This window comes from Stenella coeruleoalba, assembly GCF_951394435.1.
Source record: "Stenella coeruleoalba genome assembly, chromosome: 17".
Taxonomy (NCBI): domain Eukaryota; kingdom Metazoa; phylum Chordata; class Mammalia; order Artiodactyla; family Delphinidae; genus Stenella; species Stenella coeruleoalba.
Window position 1 is genome coordinate 17,753,554 of NC_137163.1, and position 23,413 is coordinate 17,776,966.

General features: G+C 34.1%; 1 protein-coding gene across 1 annotated transcript in view; it reads right to left on the bottom strand.

Annotated features, from left to right (window-relative positions):
• MTBP (MDM2 binding protein) overlaps window positions 1-23,413 on the bottom strand; it is a 72,183-nt gene that overhangs the window by 35,160 nt on the left and 13,610 nt on the right. The window contains exons 9-13 of the mRNA XM_079901656.1: window positions 23,229-23,323; window positions 22,328-22,400; window positions 17,873-17,990; window positions 2,361-2,534; window positions 1,058-1,165 (exon numbers count right to left, since the gene is read on the bottom strand). Coding sequence (XP_079757782.1) covers window positions 1,058-1,165; window positions 2,361-2,534; window positions 17,873-17,990; window positions 22,328-22,400; window positions 23,229-23,323 — 568 coding nt within the window. The remainder of the gene's footprint in view (window positions 1-1,057; window positions 1,166-2,360; window positions 2,535-17,872; window positions 17,991-22,327; window positions 22,401-23,228; window positions 23,324-23,413) is intronic.

Genomic DNA, 23,413 nt, shown 5'->3' on the forward strand with positions numbered 1-23,413 from the left:
GGAGCCTGTGCTCCGCAACAGGAGAGGCCACAACAGCGAGAGGCCCGCATACCGCCAAAAAAAAAAAAAAGTGATATTTTTCATTTTATAATGTATCTACTTAATAATCATTTTTTCTATATGTAACTAATGAGGCCTCACAATTTGAATTAGTTTCTTAGAAATTCTATATCAATTAGCTTAAAATAAGTCCAGATTAGGTACTAATGAATGATTATTTATAAAAACAATGTTAAGACTGATAACCAAGTTAACATTTAGTAATAGAGGAAAAACCTTAAATAACGACCCTTAAAAAAGTGTCAATTTCTTGAATAAAGAAAAATCCATAGTGCCAACTTCACTCAGTATGTGAAATGTGCTTAGTTATGATTAAAGTCTAAGGATCAATGCTCACGTTAACATATTAATTTCTCTAGATTTGTATTTTCTTCTATTTGCAGTCTCTATCCTCCAGTATAGCCAAAAAGATATAAAGAGAAATTTTGCAAAAATTACTACATTAACCAGAATAATAAAACTTAGGTGTCTTTTCTAGCATACAGTTAAAAATAATGAGAAACAAAATTTTCCTGGACAAATATTATTATAAATGTTAAAAGCAATGTACAATAGCAATATACTGAATCTGGTGGGAAAAAAGTTACAGACCTTTTCTACCCTACCTCACCTCTATCAAGAACAGCTCTACAGGGACTTCCCTGGTGGTACAGTGGTTAAGACTCCACACTCCCAATGCAGGGGGCCCAGGTTCGATCCCTGGCCGGGCAACTAGATTCCTGCATGCATGCTGCAACTAAGAGTCCACATGCCACAACTAAGGAGCCTGCATGCTGCAACTAAGGAGCCTGTGTGCTGCAACTAAGGAACCCACGTGCCACAACTAAGGAGCCGGCAAGCCGCAACTAAGACTCAGTGTAACAAATAAATAGTTCTACAAATGAATATCATATCTAAAAGACAAAGTGTATAAGAAAAAGTGACAAAATAACAATGCCTTAGGTCTGAACAAGTCAATATTCCTACACCAGAATCAAATGCACCAATCATTACTTACTCAGACATTCTTTCAAAGCCAAAGCCTGAACATTAGCTAACTGTTTCTCTCTCTGTATAAGCTGCTCCCCAGAGAAATTTGGAAGTGACAAAAGGTCAAGAGGAAAGCCTGAAAAACAGAAAAAAGTCAGTATTTAAGACGATTTGTAACAAAAATCAATATTCAGTCCTCAAGAAATGTGTTATAACATAATTAAAAGTCAATTACTCATCTTTCTTGACCTTGCATATTTCAAAGTAAATAATAATAATTGAGCAGCAGAAAATAAGTGTACTAAATTATTTTGCATTTTAAACTTTGACCTCCTTCTTAAATTGAGAGAATTTAGGTAGCAGAATAGAATTCCTTCCACCACCTTTTCTTCTACCTGCTTGGCTCTTGAAACTCTTACACAAAACACAGACAGAGTATGGGAGCTGGTCTCCAAAGATGGCTTCCCAGTGAATCACACTTCCTGCCACTCATTCACCGTGCAGTCCTTCCACAGTGAATCTAGGTTGGCCTCACGTAACTAATAAGGTGTAGTAAAAGTGACAATGAATGGCTAGGTCACAGGAAGCCTTATAGCTTCTTAGAACAACTGCTCTAAGAGCAGTTAGCAACCATAGAAGGAATCAGACTCCCCAGAGACCATGATGTTGTGAGGAAGCCCAAGTTGGCCAGGAGGACAGGTCACGTGAAGAGGAAGTAGGCTCGCATCTGTTCCAGCCATCCTAACCCAGGCACCACGCGTGCGGGTTAAGAGCCATCTTACACACCAAGCCCTGTTAAGTCTTCAAAATGATTGAAGCCCCAGCTGTGTGTGACTGCAGTCATATGTGGATCTTCAAAACAGAAACATCCAGCTGAGCCCAGTCAACCTACAGGACTATGAGACATTATAGTAAATCGTCATTATTAAGCTGCATTTGGGGTAGTTCGTCATACAGTGATAGGTAACCAAAGCATGGAGCTTGGAGAGAAAAATAAAAAGATGGGCAATAAAATAGAACGAGACGCTTGAGAGAAAGTAAGTGAAAATAAGAAATAAATACTAGAAAAATAATACTTGTTTAAAGTGGAAAACACTAAAAATTTTCCTATTTGGAATTGAAGGCTGGCCTACTAAATTTTACTAAGTATAATGTATAAGGGATTAATTCTCTGCACTCTAAACTGTCCAAATATGTTATAAAATATTTAAAATAAAAGTAAATTTACTGAAAGTGAAATGGAGTTTGGAGACAATAAGTTCATTAAAAGTTAAGTATGTACACAAAGAAATGTAAAAATGTTTTGTTTTCCACCTAAAGTTAACACTTACTCAGTTTGGTCTCTTCTGTCTTTGCTTTCATCTTTCCATGAATTAAACTGAGTGCAAATGAGCCATTGATTTGGTTGGCTGAGTGAATCAATGTGGCTTTACACTTTCTGTTGCCATTACCTTGTAACAAGAGATAATAGCTAGAACTCTCTCCTTTCACTTCAACATCTGGAACTAAACAAAAACAATTATTTTGTTAAGTATGTGAAAATTCAGCAGACAACATAGCAGAATCATACATTTGATCCATAGGATATAATGACATGTCTATGTTATTTCAAAACAAGGTGTTACCCAATACATTGGGGGCAGTAGTTGTTCATTTAACTGAGGAAGCTGTTAAAGCAGAGAATCATAACAAAAATGATACTCACAAAGCATATACGTTTTACTTTACATTAATGTAAAGTAAAATTTACATATATATTTTACTTTAAATTAAAACTATGTGTACTCATTCATTAACTTTTGATGTGGCTCATTAGCATTCCATATGTCTTTCCTGTATATCCACACCCGTAACGTATCAACTACTATTTCCAGCCTCTCCTTCTTTAAAGTGGAACAAACTGACGCCTGCAAGCACACACAGCTCAACTGTGGGAGCAGAAGTGTACAGATATACTTAAGGGTAGCTTTTTGGTCCCTGCAGTGTGCATCCATAATGTATTTTACAGGAGGATTGGAGAGCATTCATTAATCTGGCTTGCCAGAAACGTGAAGGTCAGTTAAGACAGTCCAGTGCATTTTAAAAACAAATCAAGTGAGGGTTACAGTGAAGGTTGAGGAAAAACTGTGAAGCCTTTGAGACTAAAAATAGAAGTAGAATCCCTTTTGTTGAAGATGGTGAATTGGACATAAGCATTTATTTTCATTATCTCCTGAAATTCCATGAAATGAGAATAAATTTAAAAATAGCATAAAACTACAAGAACCAATGTCTGAGAGAAGAGACAATAGCAACTAAACCTTGAAAGCAGGAAAGCAGATGAACAATTGGTAACAGACCTCAGACTCTCAATTGTTAAGGAAGCTGAGAAAAACAATAGGGAAAGCTTGGAAGCAGCAAAATTTATACTATAGCCCCTGACAAGAGACTCTGGGATGGCACTGCAAACAAAATGAAGGTGAAATAGGAAAGGAGGTTGAAAGTCTACCTGAGAAGCAGTTTGGCTCCTGACCTCTTCTTATTCTATTCAGGCAAAAGATTGTCCTCTCCCCAGCCCAGAAGACTAGTGGTTATTCTCTGGAGAAGGTAAAACAAAATGCCTCTGGCCTGGGAGATTCAAGACAGAGCTTAGGGTTGGAGTTGAATATCACTGCATTAAGTGAATGCTTGTATAGTGAATATTGAGGCCCTTTACCTTTCTTCACCTACAGAACTTCCACAGTTCTGGAAGCCAGAGAGCAGAATTGAGCCTTCTTTTAGAAATACGGTCAGTACTAGGGGAAGGACCAAAGAATTCCAGCCTTGGGATTGCCTAATGTCTCAGTGAGATCACCCTAAAATGAAGATCAAAGCCAACAAGCTCCAAACATGCGCTCAGATTTTCCAACCAGCTTTCTCATACCCCCTCTTAAATATGACCAGGCAGCCAAACACTATGGGACGTCAGGGAAAGTCTCTAGTATGAAAACCATATGACAAAGCAAGCAAACAGAAACAAAGTGACTTGTAGGGAAGCAAAGAATATACAGTAAAAAGAAATCATAAAACAAAAGCAAACAACAGACAAATCAGGCACTAAAATCCTCAGAGAAGAGACTATATTGCATCCATTAAATAAGAACAGGAAATTGTAAGAAAAGAACACTAAATAAGAAAGAGCTCATGGAAATTAAGAAAGCAGAAATATATATTTCAACTAAAAGGTTAGCATATAAAGTTCAGTGAATCTATCAGAAAGTAGAGTAAAAAGTCAAAGAAATGGAAAATAGGAAGAGAGACACACACAAACCATAAGGAACAACATTCTACCAGGAATATTAGAAGAGAGAACATAAAAAAATGGAGGGAAGGAAATTATCAATAAAATAATGATAAGAACATTTTTCCTGGGAATACCCTGGCAGTCCAGTGGTTAGGACTCGGCACTTTCACTGCTGGGGGCCAGGATTCAATCCCTGGTCAGGGAACTAAGATTCTGCAAGCTGTGCAGCACAGCCAAAAAAAAAAAATAATAATAATTTTTTTCCCAATAAAAAAAAAGCTTCCAGGCATGCTAGAATAAAATAGACACACCAAAAATAAAAACAGACCCACCAAGGGGCATCATCATGAAAATTCAGAAGACTAAGAAGAACAAGTATATTCTACAAAATACCAGAGAAAACTTAGATTTCTTATTTAAAAAATGAAAAATGAGAATGGCACAAGACTTCTAAGTAGCCTCACTAAAAGCTGGAAAACAATGGGACAACTGGGAACAATGGGAACAATGCCTTCAAAATTCCACTGGAAAAATATCCTCCAACCTAGAATGCTATATTCAAATGAGACGGTAGAATAAAAACTTTTCTAGGCATAGAGGGTCTCAAAAATTTCCCTCCTATGCACCTTCCCTCCTATGCACCTTTTCTCAGGATGATTTTAGAGAATGTGCTCCACCAAAATGGGAAAATGAAAAAAACAGGAAGATTAAAGGATCCCAGGAACCAACAAAGAAAGCATACAAAATTTCTATGATGAAGAGAGTCTTAGATCCAAAAGCTATGGAACAAATCTGGAAAGTAAAACCAACCAGTCTAGATTAGGCAGGTCATAAAGATCCAGAAGAGATTTCTTACATATACATGATTGATAGGATGGTTAATATGCTTTAATGTACTGAAAGGAGTTTCACAACTAGGGGAAGGCTTTGTGATTGAATTTTTTAAGAAAATCATTAACTCTAGGTAAAACAAACTATTGTACAGGAAAGAAAAATAAAATATAGTACATGGCTCAACTGTGAATAGTGATTAGATCATAATAATTAAAACAATGAACATTAATCTAAAATTACTATATGACCATTCTGGGAGGACTGAGAAGAAAATGTGAAATGAGGAAGAATGTAAAGGAAATGAGAAGAATGTCAGTGTGTAGTAAGGGCAAAGTGAAAAAGGATTCATACTTCTCAGTGTGGGAACTTACTATAAAGCTACAGTAATCAAGACAGGGAGGCACTGGTATAAGGACAGACATACAGATTAATAGAATAGAACTGAGAGTCCAGAAATATGCCCTCACATTTACAGTCAAATGGTTTTCAATAAAGGTGCCAAGACAATTTGATGGAGAAAGAACAGTCTTTTCAAAAATGGTCTTGGAATAACGGGACATCCATATGCAAAAGAATGAAGTTGGACCCTTACCCCCTACCTCCCAATATGTAAAAAAAAAATAATTCAAAATGGATCATAGATGTAAATGTAAGAGGTAAAACTTTAAAATTCTTGGAAGAAAACAGACAAAGGCATAAGTCTTCATGACCCTAGATTAGGCAATCATCTATTAAATATGAGACCCGAAGTACAAGCAACAACAACAACAAAAAGAAATAGAAAATTGGATTTCATGAAAATTAAGCATCTTTGTGCTTCAAAGCACATCATCAAGAGAATGAAAAGTCAATCCACTATGGAGTTTGGGTGATAAATGTGTCAATGTAGGCTCATCAATTGTAACAAATGTACCACTCTGATGTGTGATGTTGATAAGGGGGGAGGTTATACGTGTGTGGGGACATGGGCTAGATGGAAATTCTCTGTACTTTCCACTCAGTTTTGCTGTGCACCTAAAACTGCTCTAAAAAAATAAAGTTTGTTAATTTAAAAAAAAGTATCCATATGACAAGGCTGCTGTTAGGATTAAATGTGAGACGCTGCATGGAAAGTGCTTAGATCACTGCCTAAAGTATTCTAATTGCTCAATAGTACCAATTTAAAAAAAAGTCAACCCATGAAATAAGGGAAAATTTTTGTAAATCACGTATTTTATAAGGGATTTGTATCTAGAATATATAAATAATTCCTACAACTCATAACAAAGAGACAACTCAAAAAGTGGGTAAGGAGTCTGAATAGGCATTCCTCCATAGAATATACAAATGGCCAATAAGCATGTGGAAAGAGTGGAAAGATTCTTAACATCATTGGCCAATACGGTCACGTAAATCCAGACCACAAAGAGATACCACTTCACATCCCTTGGATGACTATAATCAAAAATACAGACAATAACAGGTGTTGATGAGGATGTACAGAAACTGGAACCCCCATAAATTGCTGCTGGGAATGTAAAATGGTACTGCCACTTTAGAAAACATTTAGGCAATTCTTCAAAAAGTTTAACATATAGTTAATATACAATCCAAAAATCCCATTCCTAGGTTTATATCTAAAATAATTTTAAGCATATGTTCACACAAAAATATATACACAAGTATTTATAGCAGCATTATTTATAATAGCCCCAAACTGTCAAACACTTCAACTGATGTGTGAATAAATAAAATGTGATATATCCAAATGACTGAAATATTATTCAGCAATAGAAAGACATGAAGTACTATACTACAACATGGATGAACCTTGAAAACATTATGCTATCCTTGAAAGAAGGCAGTCATGAAAGACGACATACCGTATGACTACGCTTAGATCAAGTGTCCAGGCAATCTACACAGACAGAAATAGATAGTGCTGCCTATGGGCTGGGAAGAGAAGCAGGCGATGGGAATCAGGAGTAACTGCTAATGGGCGTGGGGCTGCTTTCTGGGGAGAAGAAAATGTCCTCAAATTGATTGTGGTGATGGTTGCACACTCATAATCCATCCTGTAATAGACTAAAAACCATGCAATTGTATTTTAAATGGTTCAATTGTATGGTGTGTGAATTATAACTCAATAAAGCTGAGGTTTTTAAATTTATAATGATTTTAGGAATGTAAAGTCTGCTCACTAAAAAAGTTCTTAGCGTTTTGAGATATATACATAATATATATGTGTGTATTTATATACAGTATATATATAGTATGTGTGTGTACATATATATATGCTAAGAAAAAATCTACTGTAACTTTATTACAACAGTTTATTTCACAGATATGAACACACTGTGGGTTAAAGACTATCCCCCCAAAAAACCATGAAGTACAAAAAAATTTTTTGCAATTAGCTAGCAATAGAAACAGTAATCCTGTTCTTAAACATCAGTCCTAGAAAAGGAATTTAAATAAAGGTTATCAGAAAGGAACAACACTGTTACCAGTTGTATTTGAAACTAAGATTTACCAAGAGTTATAGTGACCTTAATTCATTTACCAATTTAGCACCTTGCCAATTCAAGTTATATGCCTCTTCAATCCATGATATTCTTTCCACATTTATTTTAAATCCTGTCACCCAATGAAGGTACTATAAAGCACTTTAATCACTGAAGCCTGTAGTTACAACAATCTTATTTTCCTCAAGAGAAAAATGTTTATTTTAAAGAACTCCCCTAACCATAATGACCATGTAGTCATTTAAAAAACTTTGCTCCAGATTTGGCAGGTGTTAACTGAAGACTTATCAGATAACTTTTATGTAAATACCACAGAGACTAACTGATTTACAATTAGCATAGTTATTCAATTCCCATAGCTCTTCCTAAAGAAATAAGGGAAAATGATTACAACAAAACATTTCTATTTTCATCTGTTATTTTTACACTATCAACTTATAAGAGATTGATTGGCTTGCATGCCCCCTCTCCCACTAAAAAAACATCCACTTTGGATCTACTATATAGGTAAAATGGGAGAAGCAGAAATTCCAAGTGTCCTTTAGTTGTATCAAATTTTACGAATAACATATGAACTATAATGAAGAGATGTACCACTATTAGTTTCATTAGCAAACAAAATTCTAGTATAATAAAAATCAAGTCATATTTTATATCAATAAGTTTCTCAGTGGTTCTTAAAAGCCAGTAACACCCTTTCTTTTCTTGCACTGTTAGTGGGAATGTAAATTAATACAGCCACTATGGAGAACAGTATGGAGGTTCCTTAAAAAACTACAAATAGAACTACCATACGACCCAGAAAATACCACTACTGGGCATATACCCTGAGAAAACCATAATTCAAAAAGAGTCATGTACCACAATGTTCATTGCAGCACTATTTACAATAGCCAGAACATGGAAGCAACCTAAGTGTCCACCAACAGATGAAGGGATAAAGAAGATGTGGCACATATATACAACGGAATATTACTCAGCCATAAAAAGAAACGAAATTGAGTTATTTGTAGTGAGGTGGATGGACATAGAGTCTGTCATACAGAGTGAAGTAAGTCAGAAAGAGAAAAACAAATACCGTATGCTAATGCAGATATATGGAATTAAAAAAAATGGTTCTGATGAACCTAGGGGCAGGACAGGAATAAAGACACAGATGCAGAGAATGGATGTGAGGAAATGGGGAGGGAGAGGGGTAAGCTGGGACAAAGTGAGAGAGTAGCATTGACATATATACACTACCAAATGTAAAACAGATAGCTAGTGGGAAGCAGCTGCATAGCACAGGGAGATCAGCTCGGTGCTTTGTGACCACCTAGAGGGGTGAGATAGGGAGGGTGGGAGGGAGGCGCAAGAGGGAGGGGATATGGGGATATATGTATATGTACAGCTGATTCACTTTGTTATACAGCAGAAACTAACACAACATTGTAAAGCAATTATACACCAATAAAGATGTTAAAAAAAAACAGTTCAACAATATAAAAACAAAATCATATTAATGTACAGAGGAAATAATATTCCATATTATAAAATGAAAAATATCCCAGGATGATTAGGGGAACAGGATATTCTGGTTAAGTGAATAGTCTAAATTATTGATGAGTATTATATATATTTCTTAAGAAGCGACTAAATAATATACCCAATTAGTTTGATAATTATGCCAAAAATTAAACAATAAAATAAAATCTAGCCTTCAATGTAGGCATTTTAGGAAGCTATACACTTTCCAACAGTTACATCACTGTAAATTCTAGACTCAACTTTTGAAATGGTCCTTAGGTCAGCTAGGGAATCACAAGAAAAAAATGTTAATTACTTTACATTGATAAAGCAATTACAAAAAATGTATTGCCTAGCTTGATCCCCCACCTTATTCATCAGACTAAGCTTTGAACAATTTATCGTAAATTTAAAAATAAATCGTAAACTGCCAGAGACTCTCCAAGAAAATGCCCTGGGGCTCAATTTTAGAAAGAATCTAACATGGTTTAAGAAATAATAGTATTGTGGAATAGGTGTTAGAAGCCTCCTACTGAGAAGATTCCAAAAATGTAGAAGAATTTATAGATTCCACTATGACTATTTCAACCAATTAAATAACATTAGGATCATAAACTGTATACATTTCCTCTTAGTTGAAACACAGTAAAATACACAATATGAAAGCTACAGTGAATAAAGAAGTTATTCAGAAGATATTTCAAGATCTTACTCACCATCATGAACAACAATGATCCTTTATTGTTTCACAGACATAGAAAGGATTTAAGATAGGACAGAATAACAAAAAGCTATTGCAGAGTTTACAAAGTGTTTACCTTCATTACCAATAGTGTCTAACAAGTTTGCAAGATATACTAAACAAGTATATTATCCTCATTTTCTAGCCAAGGAATTAAAGGTCTAAAGTAGTTATTCTTAAACCTTTTTCTGCCTCAAAGCATCTGAAGGACTTTCAGAAACAGTGGCTCTCCAGCCTAGAGTTGAAGAGAGCATGCCTAGTGCAGAGGCTCTCAATACTGGATGCACATTTGAAACACTTGGGTGCTTTTACAAACTACTGATGCCCTGATCCTCCCCAGAGATTTGCATTTAATTGTTTTCAGGTAGGGCCCAGCTTGACTTTTTCTTTTTTGATAACTGCCAAGGTTATTCTAATGTGAGCTGGTATTAAGAATTACTGAACTAGGATAGAAACAAAACTCTGCATTTAGGTCTAAGAGCCTTCAGGTGATTTTTGCCAAAAAAAAAAAGTTTTAATGAGGTATAATTTACATACACATGTCAGAGTCTAAGTTTGACTAGTTTAAGGAAATTATACAATTGTTTATCCATGATTATAATTCAGTCTGGAAAGCTTCCATTATCTTTGTAGTCAATCTCCTTTCCTGCTCATGGCCTCAGGCATCTATTGATCTGCTTTCTGGTCCTTCTGCCTTTTTTAGAAATTTCATATAAGTAAAATCATGTACTAGTCTTCTAAGCCTGACTTTATAAACTTAGTAATATTTAGGTATACTCAAAACTTTTCATGTCTTTTTACTGCTGAGAAGGATTCCATTATATGGACGAAACAAACCATGTTCATCTGTTCACCAGTTGACGGATATCTGCATAGTTTCCAATTCTTAGTTATTATGAATATTGCTTTTATAAACAGCTGCTTGCAAGCATGTGTGAACATATGCTCTCATTTCTCCTGGATAAATACCTAGAAATGGAAGAACTGAGCTGCAGAGTTAAGTGTAAGTTTAATGGCCCAACTGTTTTCCATAGTAGCTGTACCGTTTTACATCCCCACCAACGTGTGAGACTTGCAGTTTCTCTGCATCCTCATCAAAATATGATAGTCACTGTTTTTAATAATATCCATTCTAGGGCTTCCCTGGTGGCACAGCGGTTGAGAGTCTGCCTGCCAATGCAGGGTTCATGCCCTGGTCCGGGAAGATCCCACATGCTGCGGAGCGGCTGGGCCCGTGAGCCATGGCCGCTGAGCCTGCGCGTCCGGAGCCTGTGCTCCGCAACGGGAGAGGCCACAACAGTGAGAGGCCCGCGTACAGCAAAAAATAGTAATAATAATATCCATTCTAGACACTTATTATAGAATCACATTGTGGTTTTCATTTTCATTTCCCAAAAGATTAATGATGTTGGGTATCTTTCATGTGTTTTTTTAGCTCTTCATGTATCTTTAGAGAAATGTGTATTCAAGTCTCTTACCCACTTATTAATTGCAATTTCTCCTTACTACTGAGTTGTAAGAATTTTTTTTTATATACCTGTCCATTGTAAGACATATGATTGAAACTATTTTCTCTTAGTAGTCTTTAAAGTTTTTTCTTAATAGTTCTTCAAAAAGGAGATTTTTTTTAACATCTTTATTGGAGTATAATTGCTTTACAATGGTGTGTTAGTTTCTGCTGTATAACAAAGTGAATCAGCTATACGTATACATATATTCCCATAACCCCTCCCTCTTGCCTCTCCCTCCCCCCCTCCCTATCCCACCCCTCTAGGTGGTCACAAAGCACCGAGCTGATCTCCCTGTGCTATGCAGCTGCTTCCCACTAGCTACCTATTTTACATTTGGTAGTGCATGTATGTCAATACAACTCTCTCACTTCATCCCATCTTACACTTCCCCCTCCCCATGTCCTCAAGTCCATTCTCTACGTCTGTGTCTTTATTCCTGTCCTGCCCCTAGGTTCATCAAAGCCATTTTTTTTCTTTAGATTTCAAAATGGAAGTATTTTTAAATTTTGGTGAATTTATACATTTTTTTTTTTCTTTTTACAGATCATCCTTTTGGTATATATGTTTTTTAATAGAGGTTTTGTAGTTTTAGTGCTTACATTTGGGTATATGACTCATTCTGAGTTAATTTTTATGTAAGATAAAAGTCTAAAAATTACATATTTTATATACATATATATGTAATTTTTGAGTTTTTACATACGGACATACAATTATTCCAGTACTGTGTTAAAAGGACTATCCTTTTCCCATTGGCATCTTTGTCTCTATTCTGTTCCACTGATGTGTGTGTATTCTCCAACACCACACTGTCTTAATTAGTATGGCTTCATAGCAAGTTGTGAATCAGGCAGTGTAAGTTCTCAAAAGTTGTTCTTCCTTTTCAAAATTGTTTTGGCCATTCTAGATCCTTTGCAATTTCATGTAAATCTAGTATCCGTTTGTCAATTTCTATGAAAAGTCCTCCTGAATTTTGTTAGAGATTAGATTGACTCTATAGGTCAGTTTGGAGAGAAGGACCATCTTAATAATACTGAGTTTTCTAATCTATGAACACAGTATGTTTCTCCATTTACTTATATCTTCTTCAACTACTCTCAGCAATGTTTTGTAGTTTTCAGTGTACAGGTTTTGCACTTCTTGTTAGATATAGTCCTCAGTATTTTATTCATTGGTGTCTGGTCTAATTTCCTTCCTTCTACTTCACTTGGATTTAGTCTTCTAGCTTCTTGAGGTTGATGTTTAAATTACTGATTTTAGATCTTTCTTCCATTCTAAGATAAGCATTTAGAATACTCTTAGTACTGTATTAGCTGCTTTCCATAAATTTGATATGTTTCTATTTTCATTCAGTTAAAACTATGTTTTTAATTTCACCTATGTGCTATTTAGAAGTGTGTTTAAAATTTAGTTTCCAAGTATCTAAAGGAGTTCTCAGATTTCTTTCTGTTGTTTATTTCTAATTTAATTCCACTGTAACTGGAGAACATACTGTGTATTGTATCTATTCTTTTAAATTTATTGAGCCTCATTTAATAGCCTGACAGATATATGGTCTATCTTGAAGAATGTTCCATATGTGCTTGAAGAGAACCAGTATGTTCTTGAGTGGTGTGTTTAATAAAAGTTAATACAGTAAAGTTGGCCGATTGTTTTCACTACTGAATTCCTAGCACCTAGAATAATGCCCTGAACACGACGGGCACACGATAAATATAAATATTTGCTGACTGAAAGAATACTTTGACTCTGCCACTGAAATCTCTTTCAAGATCTTTATCTAAGTCCTCTACCTTTTCTCAAGATCAAAATTATTTATAAATCAGTTACACTGAGTCATTTTAACCTTAGTTTCAGCTCACTATTTTGAAACACTTCGATCACACTGACTTGAGTATGAAGAAGGCACTTGCTTCCTCAATTCAAAATGCTTCATTAGTCCTTGCTAATAATTTTTTTTGCCGAGTACCTTTAAAATGTTTCCTTTCAAAAGAATTCCAATTTTTTAAAAAATGAGGCAACAAAAAAAAAAAAAAAAAAAATGAGGCAACAATAGAACTCAGGATTATGAAATGATCATGGATGACCGGTAGGAAGACTTGAGTGGAAATTCTGATCTCACCCTGTGACCTTAGACAAATTTGTTGATTTCTCTGTACCTTAGCTTTTTCATTTGTTATATAAAATTAGGCAGTGATCAACATCCAATTTTTTGACAATTTCATAAAACATCTCTGTGAACATATGGTGAGCCAGGCTCTTTTCATTATACAACTGGCTTTTCAATATAGTTTTAAATATAGAAGCCTTTCTTCAGAAATGTAATAAGGTTTAGTTAATTGCATTTGTTCATATAGTTTTTTTACGCTTTTCCCAGTACCATAATACTTTCTGGGTATTTCACTGCAAAACACTTTTAAAAATCATTCTTTAAAATTGGGCATTGTTCTTCTATTTTAAGTCAAACCATATGAATTGCTGATATTTTAACAATTTTTGATATACAAAGAGAGGTTCAAACTAATACATATGTCCTATGTATAATACATTGATACATCCCTTTATTTCATCAAGGGATGATACATTAAACTTAAGCAACTGATAAAAACTGGAGCACAAATTTTGGTTCACATTGCAGTCCATTCAGTCTTTCTTTACTTTTCCAGACAGCGGTTATTACTAAATAGAAATACACTACATATTTCACTTATTATTTTACAAATATTTTTGAGTACCTATTAAGTGTCAGGCACTGTTCCAGGCACTGAGAATAAAGCAATGAATAAAAGTAAAAAAACTTCACTTTGTCTCTTCTCACTTCTAGTGAGAGAAACGTACACACATTTAGTATATTAGATGGTAATCAGCACTAAGGAGAAAAATTAGAGCTGGGAAGATGGAGATGATGTCAGGAAAAGAGTCCATTTGCAATTTTAGATGGGATGGCAAAAATTAGGTCCTGAATTAGAAAATGACTTTGGAGTAAAGGTTTTCTGAAACTGAGAGACCCAGCCATATGCCTATCTGGGGCAAGAACTAAACCTGTTACCTCCACTAACATGTAAGCTCCCCAAGAGCAAGTTCTTTGTTCAATTTACTGCTGGTCCAGCATGTAAAACAGTGCCTAGTATACTGTAGGTGCTCAATAAAAATATCTGTTGAAAAACTGAGTATTTCATGCATATACAAACATATAAATGCTTACTTCACACATCTGAGCTGTTATCTGTACCACAAAAGGTAGCATAATAATGTTTGCACACCTTGTTTTATTTATGTAATATCTCTTAGGGATTGTTTCAGCCCCTCCTCAGTGCCTCTTTTCTATGTTACAGGATAAATTCTAGAAGAGGATGAGCCAAGTCTGTCTTGCTCACCAGCAACCCCCAGACTGCGGTACCATACCTGATTCATAGTATCTACAAAGCATGAATAGAAACGTGACCGATTGAATGCATGAATAACAACATGATAAAGGTGTAAAACCAGGGAATAGTTTTAGGAAACAGTACAAAGTTTAGTCTGGAGGATAGGGGACAAGGAAGGCGACAGCCAAGAACAGTTGGGCATGATTCAGCAGGTTATGGGGAAACAGAGTTTTGATTTAGGAGGCTGATAGTTAATACCTTATTTTGTAGTGAGAGAGGCCATTAGTAGTGGCACTATGAATGGGATAAGACGTTTTCCTATGTAAGAGGCATCAAAACTTACACTAGCTAAAACTTGACTACTCTTTACAAAAGAAGTTCTGTCAATGGGATAAATAATTTCCCCTACAGAAAGGGTTATGGGTAAAATAGAACTTAATAATCAACTGTTCAATTTGATTGTTTCTACTTCTGAGATTAAAAAAAAGAAGATTGTAAAGTGTCAGCTTAATCAGCCCTTAATGATATGGCTTAATCAACAACTTGGCTTCGAAGATGGTCATGTGATATATGTCTAATTATTATTCAGAAGTTACTAATACTAATCCCCAAATTTTAAGAGGTGATAATTTAAAAAAATCAAATCAAGCCTCATGATAAGGTATTTTCTTAAAGTTGCAATGAAAGTCATGAAAAAAAAAAAAAACTAAGAGTAAATTCTAAATCAGTAAATTATCTTAGAAAAAGTTACAAGAGGAAAAATAAATAAAGGGTTGTCCAGGATACACTCAAGTTTAGTTAAGAGATGTTACTATTCATGTTAATAAGTTGTAAACCTATGTAATATTGAGAAATGGATATTATCCTGTGATTTCACGTAGTACAGTGAAACTGACTCTACTGCCACCCAGTAAGTCTACTTCTGATTTTGTTTTAGCATCTGCCAAAATCACCAGGTATACACTTATTCCCTGTGAGCTGAGAAGGGTTAAAGCCACAGTTCTTCACGAATTAGTGCAGTGCAATAAACTACATTAACTATGTCTCTTCCTCCAGGAAGCCTTCCTGAATTCTTAAGGCTACGTTAGGTCATACACTCTGAAAGTATCCTCCACTTTACTTTCACCCTGATGGATAAAGAGATTTATAATGATTTTTCAAAGTGCCTTCTTCACTTGACTATAAACTTTACAAAGAAAAGGACCATGCCTCTAATTCCTCAAGTGTAAGAACCCAGTTTGACTTCCCTATATTTCCCACACTTTGCACAATACTCTATATTATGCAATAAATGGTATTTTGATATTGATGTTAATGATTATAACTCTTTAGGGTCTTCCAACTACCATTTACTAAACCATTTTCTAACTTTTCCTCCACTTTACCTTAAATTCAGGTATTTCTAAAGGTCCTATCCTTGGCTCTCTTCTTTAGCCATGTTGTCTATGTGTTTTTTCCCAACCACTCCTGTTTCCACTATCACCTTTATACACCCGCGGTGGACTTTTACACTGGGGGCTTCCCAGTATTCAGACCCTTGTATAGTCACCTCCCTCTTGAATCTGGCCCATTCTTGTGAGTAGCTTTAAATAAGAATACAGCAGAAGTGACACTTGGCCAGTTTTGGGAATAAGCCTTAAAAAGTCCTTGTCACCTCAATTTTTCTTCATTTTGGAATCTTGAGTAGCCATGTAAAAAATTCCAGCTAACCTGCTCCAGAGATTACAAGAAGAAAGCACGTGGCAAGGAAAAGGCGTTGAGACTACATGGAGAGAGAAAGACAGCTGTTCCTGCATCCCATCTGAGCCCATCCTCCAAACAATCCACAAGTTCACCGCAGCCACATATCAGTGACCACTGGTAAGACTGGCAGAAGAACTGCCCAGCTGAACCTAGCTCAAACACAGAAGTATGAACAAATAAAGTGTTTGTTCTTTTAAGCCACTTAGTTTTAGGGTGATTTGCTGTAAAACAGATAAACAAAAGAGCTGGTAAACTAAAAATCTAAATCTCCTGCCCTGACCATCCTCTAGAGATACACATCTAAACTTCAAACACTAACTTTAAATTTCCACATAGATATTATCTACATTTCAGATTCAACACTTGCTAAAATGAATTTTAGTATCTCACCTATTTCCTATAAAGTACTGTGTAAACCGCTGATTTTAAAATTGTATTCCTCAGAATTCTAAGGTTCTAGAATACTTCTAGAGATTACAATCTGGGTAGATACATTTCAATTCCAGTTCTTAGTCCCATAATATCACAGGTCACAAAAACTAAGTATAAGCTCAGAATTAAACTAAACAAATCATCGTCCAATTAAAACAGAAAACACTGAAACAAAGTACGAAGGAACACACTTTAGCTATGTGACTTTGGACAAGTAGCTAACATTTTGACCTGCAATTACTTAATGAAGTATTAGAGATTGGATCTAAATAATCTGATTTTATAATAGAAATTAATGACATCTTGAATGTAATAGATTATTAGAGAGGCAACACAGTGCAGGGGTTAAGAGCAGAGTGCCTGGGTTCAAACCCTTGGAGATGTTAGAGCTATTAATTGGCAGAATCTTGGTTCACATCCTGTTTCTGCCAGTTAATAGCTCTGTAACTTCTCCAAGTCCCAATTTCCTCACCTGTTAAATGTTTATAAGGTTATTTTAGGTTTATAACGTTATTACAAAAATTAAATGAATCAAGATTTCTAAAGTACTTAGAATACTGCATAGCATATAAAAAGCTGTTAAATAAATTCTACAGAAAATTGTAATCACAAGTTTGTTTTTTTAATATAACCATATAATAAATTAATCTATTTCCATAAATTTTATTCCTGAAATGTCTCTAAGAAACCCATGTTTAATATAATTAACTATCTAATTAACCAAAATTTCTGCCTTTAGAACACTGATATTTTATGAATGAATAACGTTGTATATACTTTCTGTTGCAGTAGGTTGATAAGAAAAACATCTTAAAATGATACGGGTCCTCTTAATCAGTAGTAATAATATATTTTCTCATAAAGAAATGTTATCTCCATTTCAAAGTTGATAAATACATTATTTATGTGGCACCATTAAAACTTAAAAATTTACTACTTACCACTGATTGTCTTAGGCTTTCTAGCTATATATTCCTTCCATTTTCTTGAACTGAGCTGGCTGGGAGGAGGAGTAAGTATGCTACTAATGGTACATGGCAATACAAAAAGAGCACCAACCTGGATAAAACAGAACATATTTTTAGTGAGTGCACAATGAAATCAACTCTAAAATAGCGTCATCTGACAATTTTCCACTCATATTCCACCTACATAACACGTATTTAGTCACATTCTTTCCCAAGAATTCCACTATAAAAACTAAAAAAAGAAAAAAACAAGAACACTGCCCTACCTCCACCAAAAAAAAAAAAAGCCAGAAAACAGAGAAAGGATTCAAAGTTACAGGTATCCGTTTTACTTCCACTGAGTCATGTATCTCTGAAAACCGTATTCACAATGTTTAAGTTTAGGTTGTGGGTATAATTTCTTCGTATATCTGCAAATCAATGAGAGGTCACGAATTCTAACCTCAAAAGATTTTGTCATACCGAGTTATACTTTTATAAACTTTTGACTGGATGGATTATTGGTCTGGCTTCAAAATTAGAATCTAAAGGCAATTTCAAAACTTTTGTTGCTAGATATCAGAGATTTAATGCTAGTAGGTATAAAATTTAGAGAAACCATGAATCATATGCCAGAAAACATACAGCAGCTTCTAACTGATTGATGAGCAAACTCAACTTATTCATCTTTGTATTCCCAGTGCTGGGCACACAGAGGTTTGTTAAATATTTGTCCCCCCAAACCCACCATAATATATTTAGGTAAATTCTCAGTTTGGTTAAGCACTGAATAAAACAAACTGCAACCTTGAAAGCTGTATTTTGCCTGTTATTTTAGAAATGTAAGCTACAAAATCAGCACATCCCAATAAATACATTTTTTGTTGTTTTTTTTTTTTACTTTTGGGGAAATTTAGGCAAGGCATTTGCTATCAATCTCAAATCTAATGCAAAATCACTTTTAACTGTCCTATGTAGATAGAAGGGTTACATGAGATATGTGACACAAAGTTAATTAATACTTTTAGTTGCTATTTATTATTTTTACTTACGTATTCTTAACTAACGAATATGAAAATAAGTCTATCGGGAGTAAAACAAGGAAGGTAAAATTAAATATGCTTATTTTTCTTGATTATTATAGCCATAACCTTTTTATTTTAAGTCAAATGTATTTTACATAGTCAAGCATTAGATATTAAAAATAAAAATATTTAGGAATGGAAAATAATCATTAACTATAAAAGATATATATTTAATTTCCTAAACACTAAGTCCTAGTTCTTCCTTCTTGCTTAAGTAAGACTTCTTAGACCAAAATGCATAACAAAACTGTCTGGCCCAAAGGATGACAAAGCTGTAATGTGAGTATGCCAGATCAGGGCCCAATTATAGCTTAACAATTATAAAACTGTTACAATTATAGTTACAGCTTAACAATGTAAAGATACTAAATGCAGTTCATTGCATAATTTATAGCCTGACATAAATGTGTCCTGACCCATCAGCAAAGGAAGTGACCACATTTCTGAGACAGCCTATTTTTGATTAAACATTTGCTACAAATATGAAAATAAACTTTTCTAAATCCCATAAGCTATAATTCCCTACAAAATAAATTTATGTCAATAGTTTACACTACAGTCACAACAAACTTGGATTCTGATAACTTGTTCTCACTCATACACTAATCATTAGATATACTTTGAGAGACTTGAGGATGATCCTTTTATGTTAACATTCTATTCCAAAATTTAACAGCCAAATAACATTTCAAACCCAAGTTTCAAAACTTTGATTCAATCTTTTCAGCAGGCAAACCCCCAAACAAGCAGGCACTATGGCAATCATGTTTTTAGCCTTATAAATTCTCCTCTTTAATAAAAATATTCCCTGTCCATGTGATTAATAGACATCATGATTCCCTAACAACCCTATTTTGCCTTTTCTAATCTAATAAAATAAGTTTTCTTCTAAAAGGCTTTTATTTTTATTCTGAGGCTAATCAAACATCTTTTTTAAGCTCAAAAGTTGACTTAGGATCACATAAAGCACTAGAATTTAAGCACTTTGACAGCTTCCCAAGGAGGGAACTTGTCCACTTTATTCTCTCCAGTATTCTCTCCAGTTGCAACAAGCAACTGGCAGGCAGTCCAAAAAACAAAAAGAAAAGTTGAATAAATAAATGAAAACCATGTTATAAAGCACTGGGATTATTTCAAGGAATGACCGTGGAATTCAATTTTTTTTTCAAAAATGTAAAAGACTAACTATGACACAGTGTAAAAGGACAGTGAACTGCTTCACATTTAGAGATTTAGCCAAATTACATAATGTATGTTTCTAAAAGTTATCCCTTTGCTGAATTAAAGTAGGAACATATATTTAAAGTTCTATTTATTTGTCCCCGACTGACAAAGTGTAGTCCAATATTTCAGTCATTGTCCGAGAAGCAACAAATTTAAAATAAAACAATTGAAAATACTATATTAATAGATATCAATAGTTTAGCTTTCTTCTAGGATTAGAGTTGCCTATCTTCAATATCTAGATGGGTTAAGAATTATTTTATAACCGAGTTAAATTATAGGTATATGTCTGATATTGACTTGAAACATTACCTATAAAACTAATTCCTAAAAATTTCATCATAACTTCAAAATATCTAGAGGATATCTAGTGCTTTATAAATTTCAGGAAAATGTTTCACTTAAGTGTGTCTATCATTTGGGCCACATAAACTTCAAAGACAATAATTAGATAGCAACCATCATCTGTATCATACTGTACAGTTTATAAAATATATTCCAATTTGGCTTTCATTACAACTTTTTGAAATAGGCAAAACAGGAATTATTATTTCCAGTTCACAATTTAAAAAGCTATAAACCAGTGAGTGGCAGAGCTAGGACTTAAATCAAAGTTTTCTAAAGTACACGTTCTTTTACTTGAGACTTTCTACTATATCATATTCCCTCCCTCCCTTATTTGATAATATAGGTGAGATGATTAATGATAAATGACATTCTCATTTCCTGGATAGGGTTACATAGTGAACTATTTAGCTACTTGGGTTAAAATATGAACAGAGTTGTTTGTTTGTTTGTTTTTATTCTTAGTGTTTTTTCTTCTTCTGTTTTTTTTTTTTTTAACTATACCACTTCACAAGACTTCTGTGTGCAAATTTCTGTAGAGATGTACGATCTTATTAGCCTGTTTAAAGTACACCATCCACCCTACTACCCTATCTCAGCCTGCTTATTTTCTTCATAGCTCTTATTTTCTATTTTTCCTACCAAAATGTAAGTTCCATGAGGGCAGTCTTCATCTGTACAATCCATCATTGGAGCCCTAATATCTAATACAATGCATAAGGTAGAACTAATGTTGAATAAACAAAAAAAGAAATTTTAAATTTCAAAATGTAGCACATTGGGTACTTCAGAGGTGAAAAAACAGGCTAACATTATCTTCAGACTGTTCCTTTAAAGGCCATTTCATCAAATAAATACTCTGATACACTGCTGCAAGTCAAAATTTTGAGGCTGCAAGTCAAAATTTTAAGTTATTATATAGCCAAGCATCTTAAGGCCAAAATCATATTTTCTTTACTACATCAATTTTCTAAGGGAACTATAACCAAGATTTGATTAATAGTGCCATGGGGAAACCATAATTATAACAATCATTTTTCTCCCTGCAGGACTATTTGATAATTGAGTACTTGTTGTTAAAATAATAAGAAAATGTTATGCAAATATTGCCAATGAACATTTTGTGCATTAAAAATTGTTTTCATAGAAACAAGGTAGTTGAGCAAATAACCAGAAAGAAAATTTTAGTTTTTCCCATTGAAAACTGTACTTGACTTTATATGATTCCACTTAAAATTCTTTATGTTGTAGTTAAAAATTTTTTAAATATACCAATTCTACCATATCATTATATATGTTTTATATATATATATATATATAAAAACTAGTCAAATAGCTGAAAATCTTCTAAACATCACCAAAATTAAAAAAGAAGAACTGAAAACTTACAAATGATAATTTAGTGAAGTTTGAGACATTTTTCTCACCTCCACCTACCCATCCTACCATGAGAAAGATAATGCAAGCATATACATATCTTGCCACGGAACTGAAATCAGATGTGAAAGGGGAAGGTTAACAATAATCTAATGTGTTCTAAAAGCAATTATCATCATGAAGCTTATTTTTGAAAATCTCTTCTAAAAAAAAAAAAACATCACTGCATGTCTGCAGAAGACTTTGGGGTTATTATGAAAAGTCCAAAGTATCTTAACATGAATTAGGACCAAAACCTTATGTTAAGTTAAAGAAGCCAAATCATCACACAGAAACAGATTTTAAAAAATACATTCCCTTTTCTCACACATCTGTAAATGTTAAAAACAAAACAAAAACAAAAAAACACCCTCTATACCTTGCCACACAGGGAAGAAACCTGCTCCAACAGCAGCTTGGAATTCTGTTTGGTATTGTTTTCTGTCAGTCCTCTGCACTAAGGAGTTAAAGAAATGATGAAATGGTAATTGTCAAATAATTCAACTCCCTAAAATAAGTTTGATTCTCCAATTCACAAGGTACTTAAATTCACTCATCAAAATTTTTAACTGTGGGAACTCACAATTACTCCTTTCCAAGGACAATTATTTTTCTGATTCTGAAAATACATCAAGAAATAGTGATACTATAAATAGCATTACTCTAAACTATTAGAACCAGAGATTTGTACAAACTGGAGCTTCTGAATAAAAATTCAAGAACACTGTACTAGGGTTTCATTTCTGGCCAACAACAAATTCTTTTTATATAAAATATTGTTCTTAGATCTGTTCCTAAAACTTCTTAGATATATTTTCTTAAAAAAGAGTCTAAAATATGTTGAATGTTTACAGACATATGTGATAGCATTCTTATTTACTTAAGTATTTAAAAAGATACAGTGGACTGGCACTTGTATCTATCCTGCCAATGGCAAGAGAAACATCTGAACATTCCAATAGTATATAAATTATTTTGTTTTTCTTCACAGATCCCTAACATTTCTCCCACTTACCTACCCCATAAGCAATGAGTAATAATTTCAGGAAGTCTTCTGCCTATTTTAGAGGCATAAATATCGTGCCTGAAGGAGTATTCTTTTTTTGCAAGCTGTAGAATTTCTCTTAAAGCAATGGCAATGAAAAGTATACTGATATTATAAAAAAGAAAAACAACAACAAAAGTATGGGCAAATATTTAAATGTGGTGGTACCAGGAAACAGTCTTACTTGACACAGAAAAATTGTGATCTATAATGAACATGTAAATGAAAAGGATACAACTCAAATTCGATGTCTGACATATAGCAGGAAGGTAGGTCTGATAATTTTATCATCTGCACAAATTCTAAAGCGGGGCCATAATAATGAAAAACCTAAAAAAGAAATTAAAATTATGTAAGACTTTAAATACTATAAATAAAATGAAAGTGAACAAATTAGTGATCAGGGTTTAAATCTTTAAA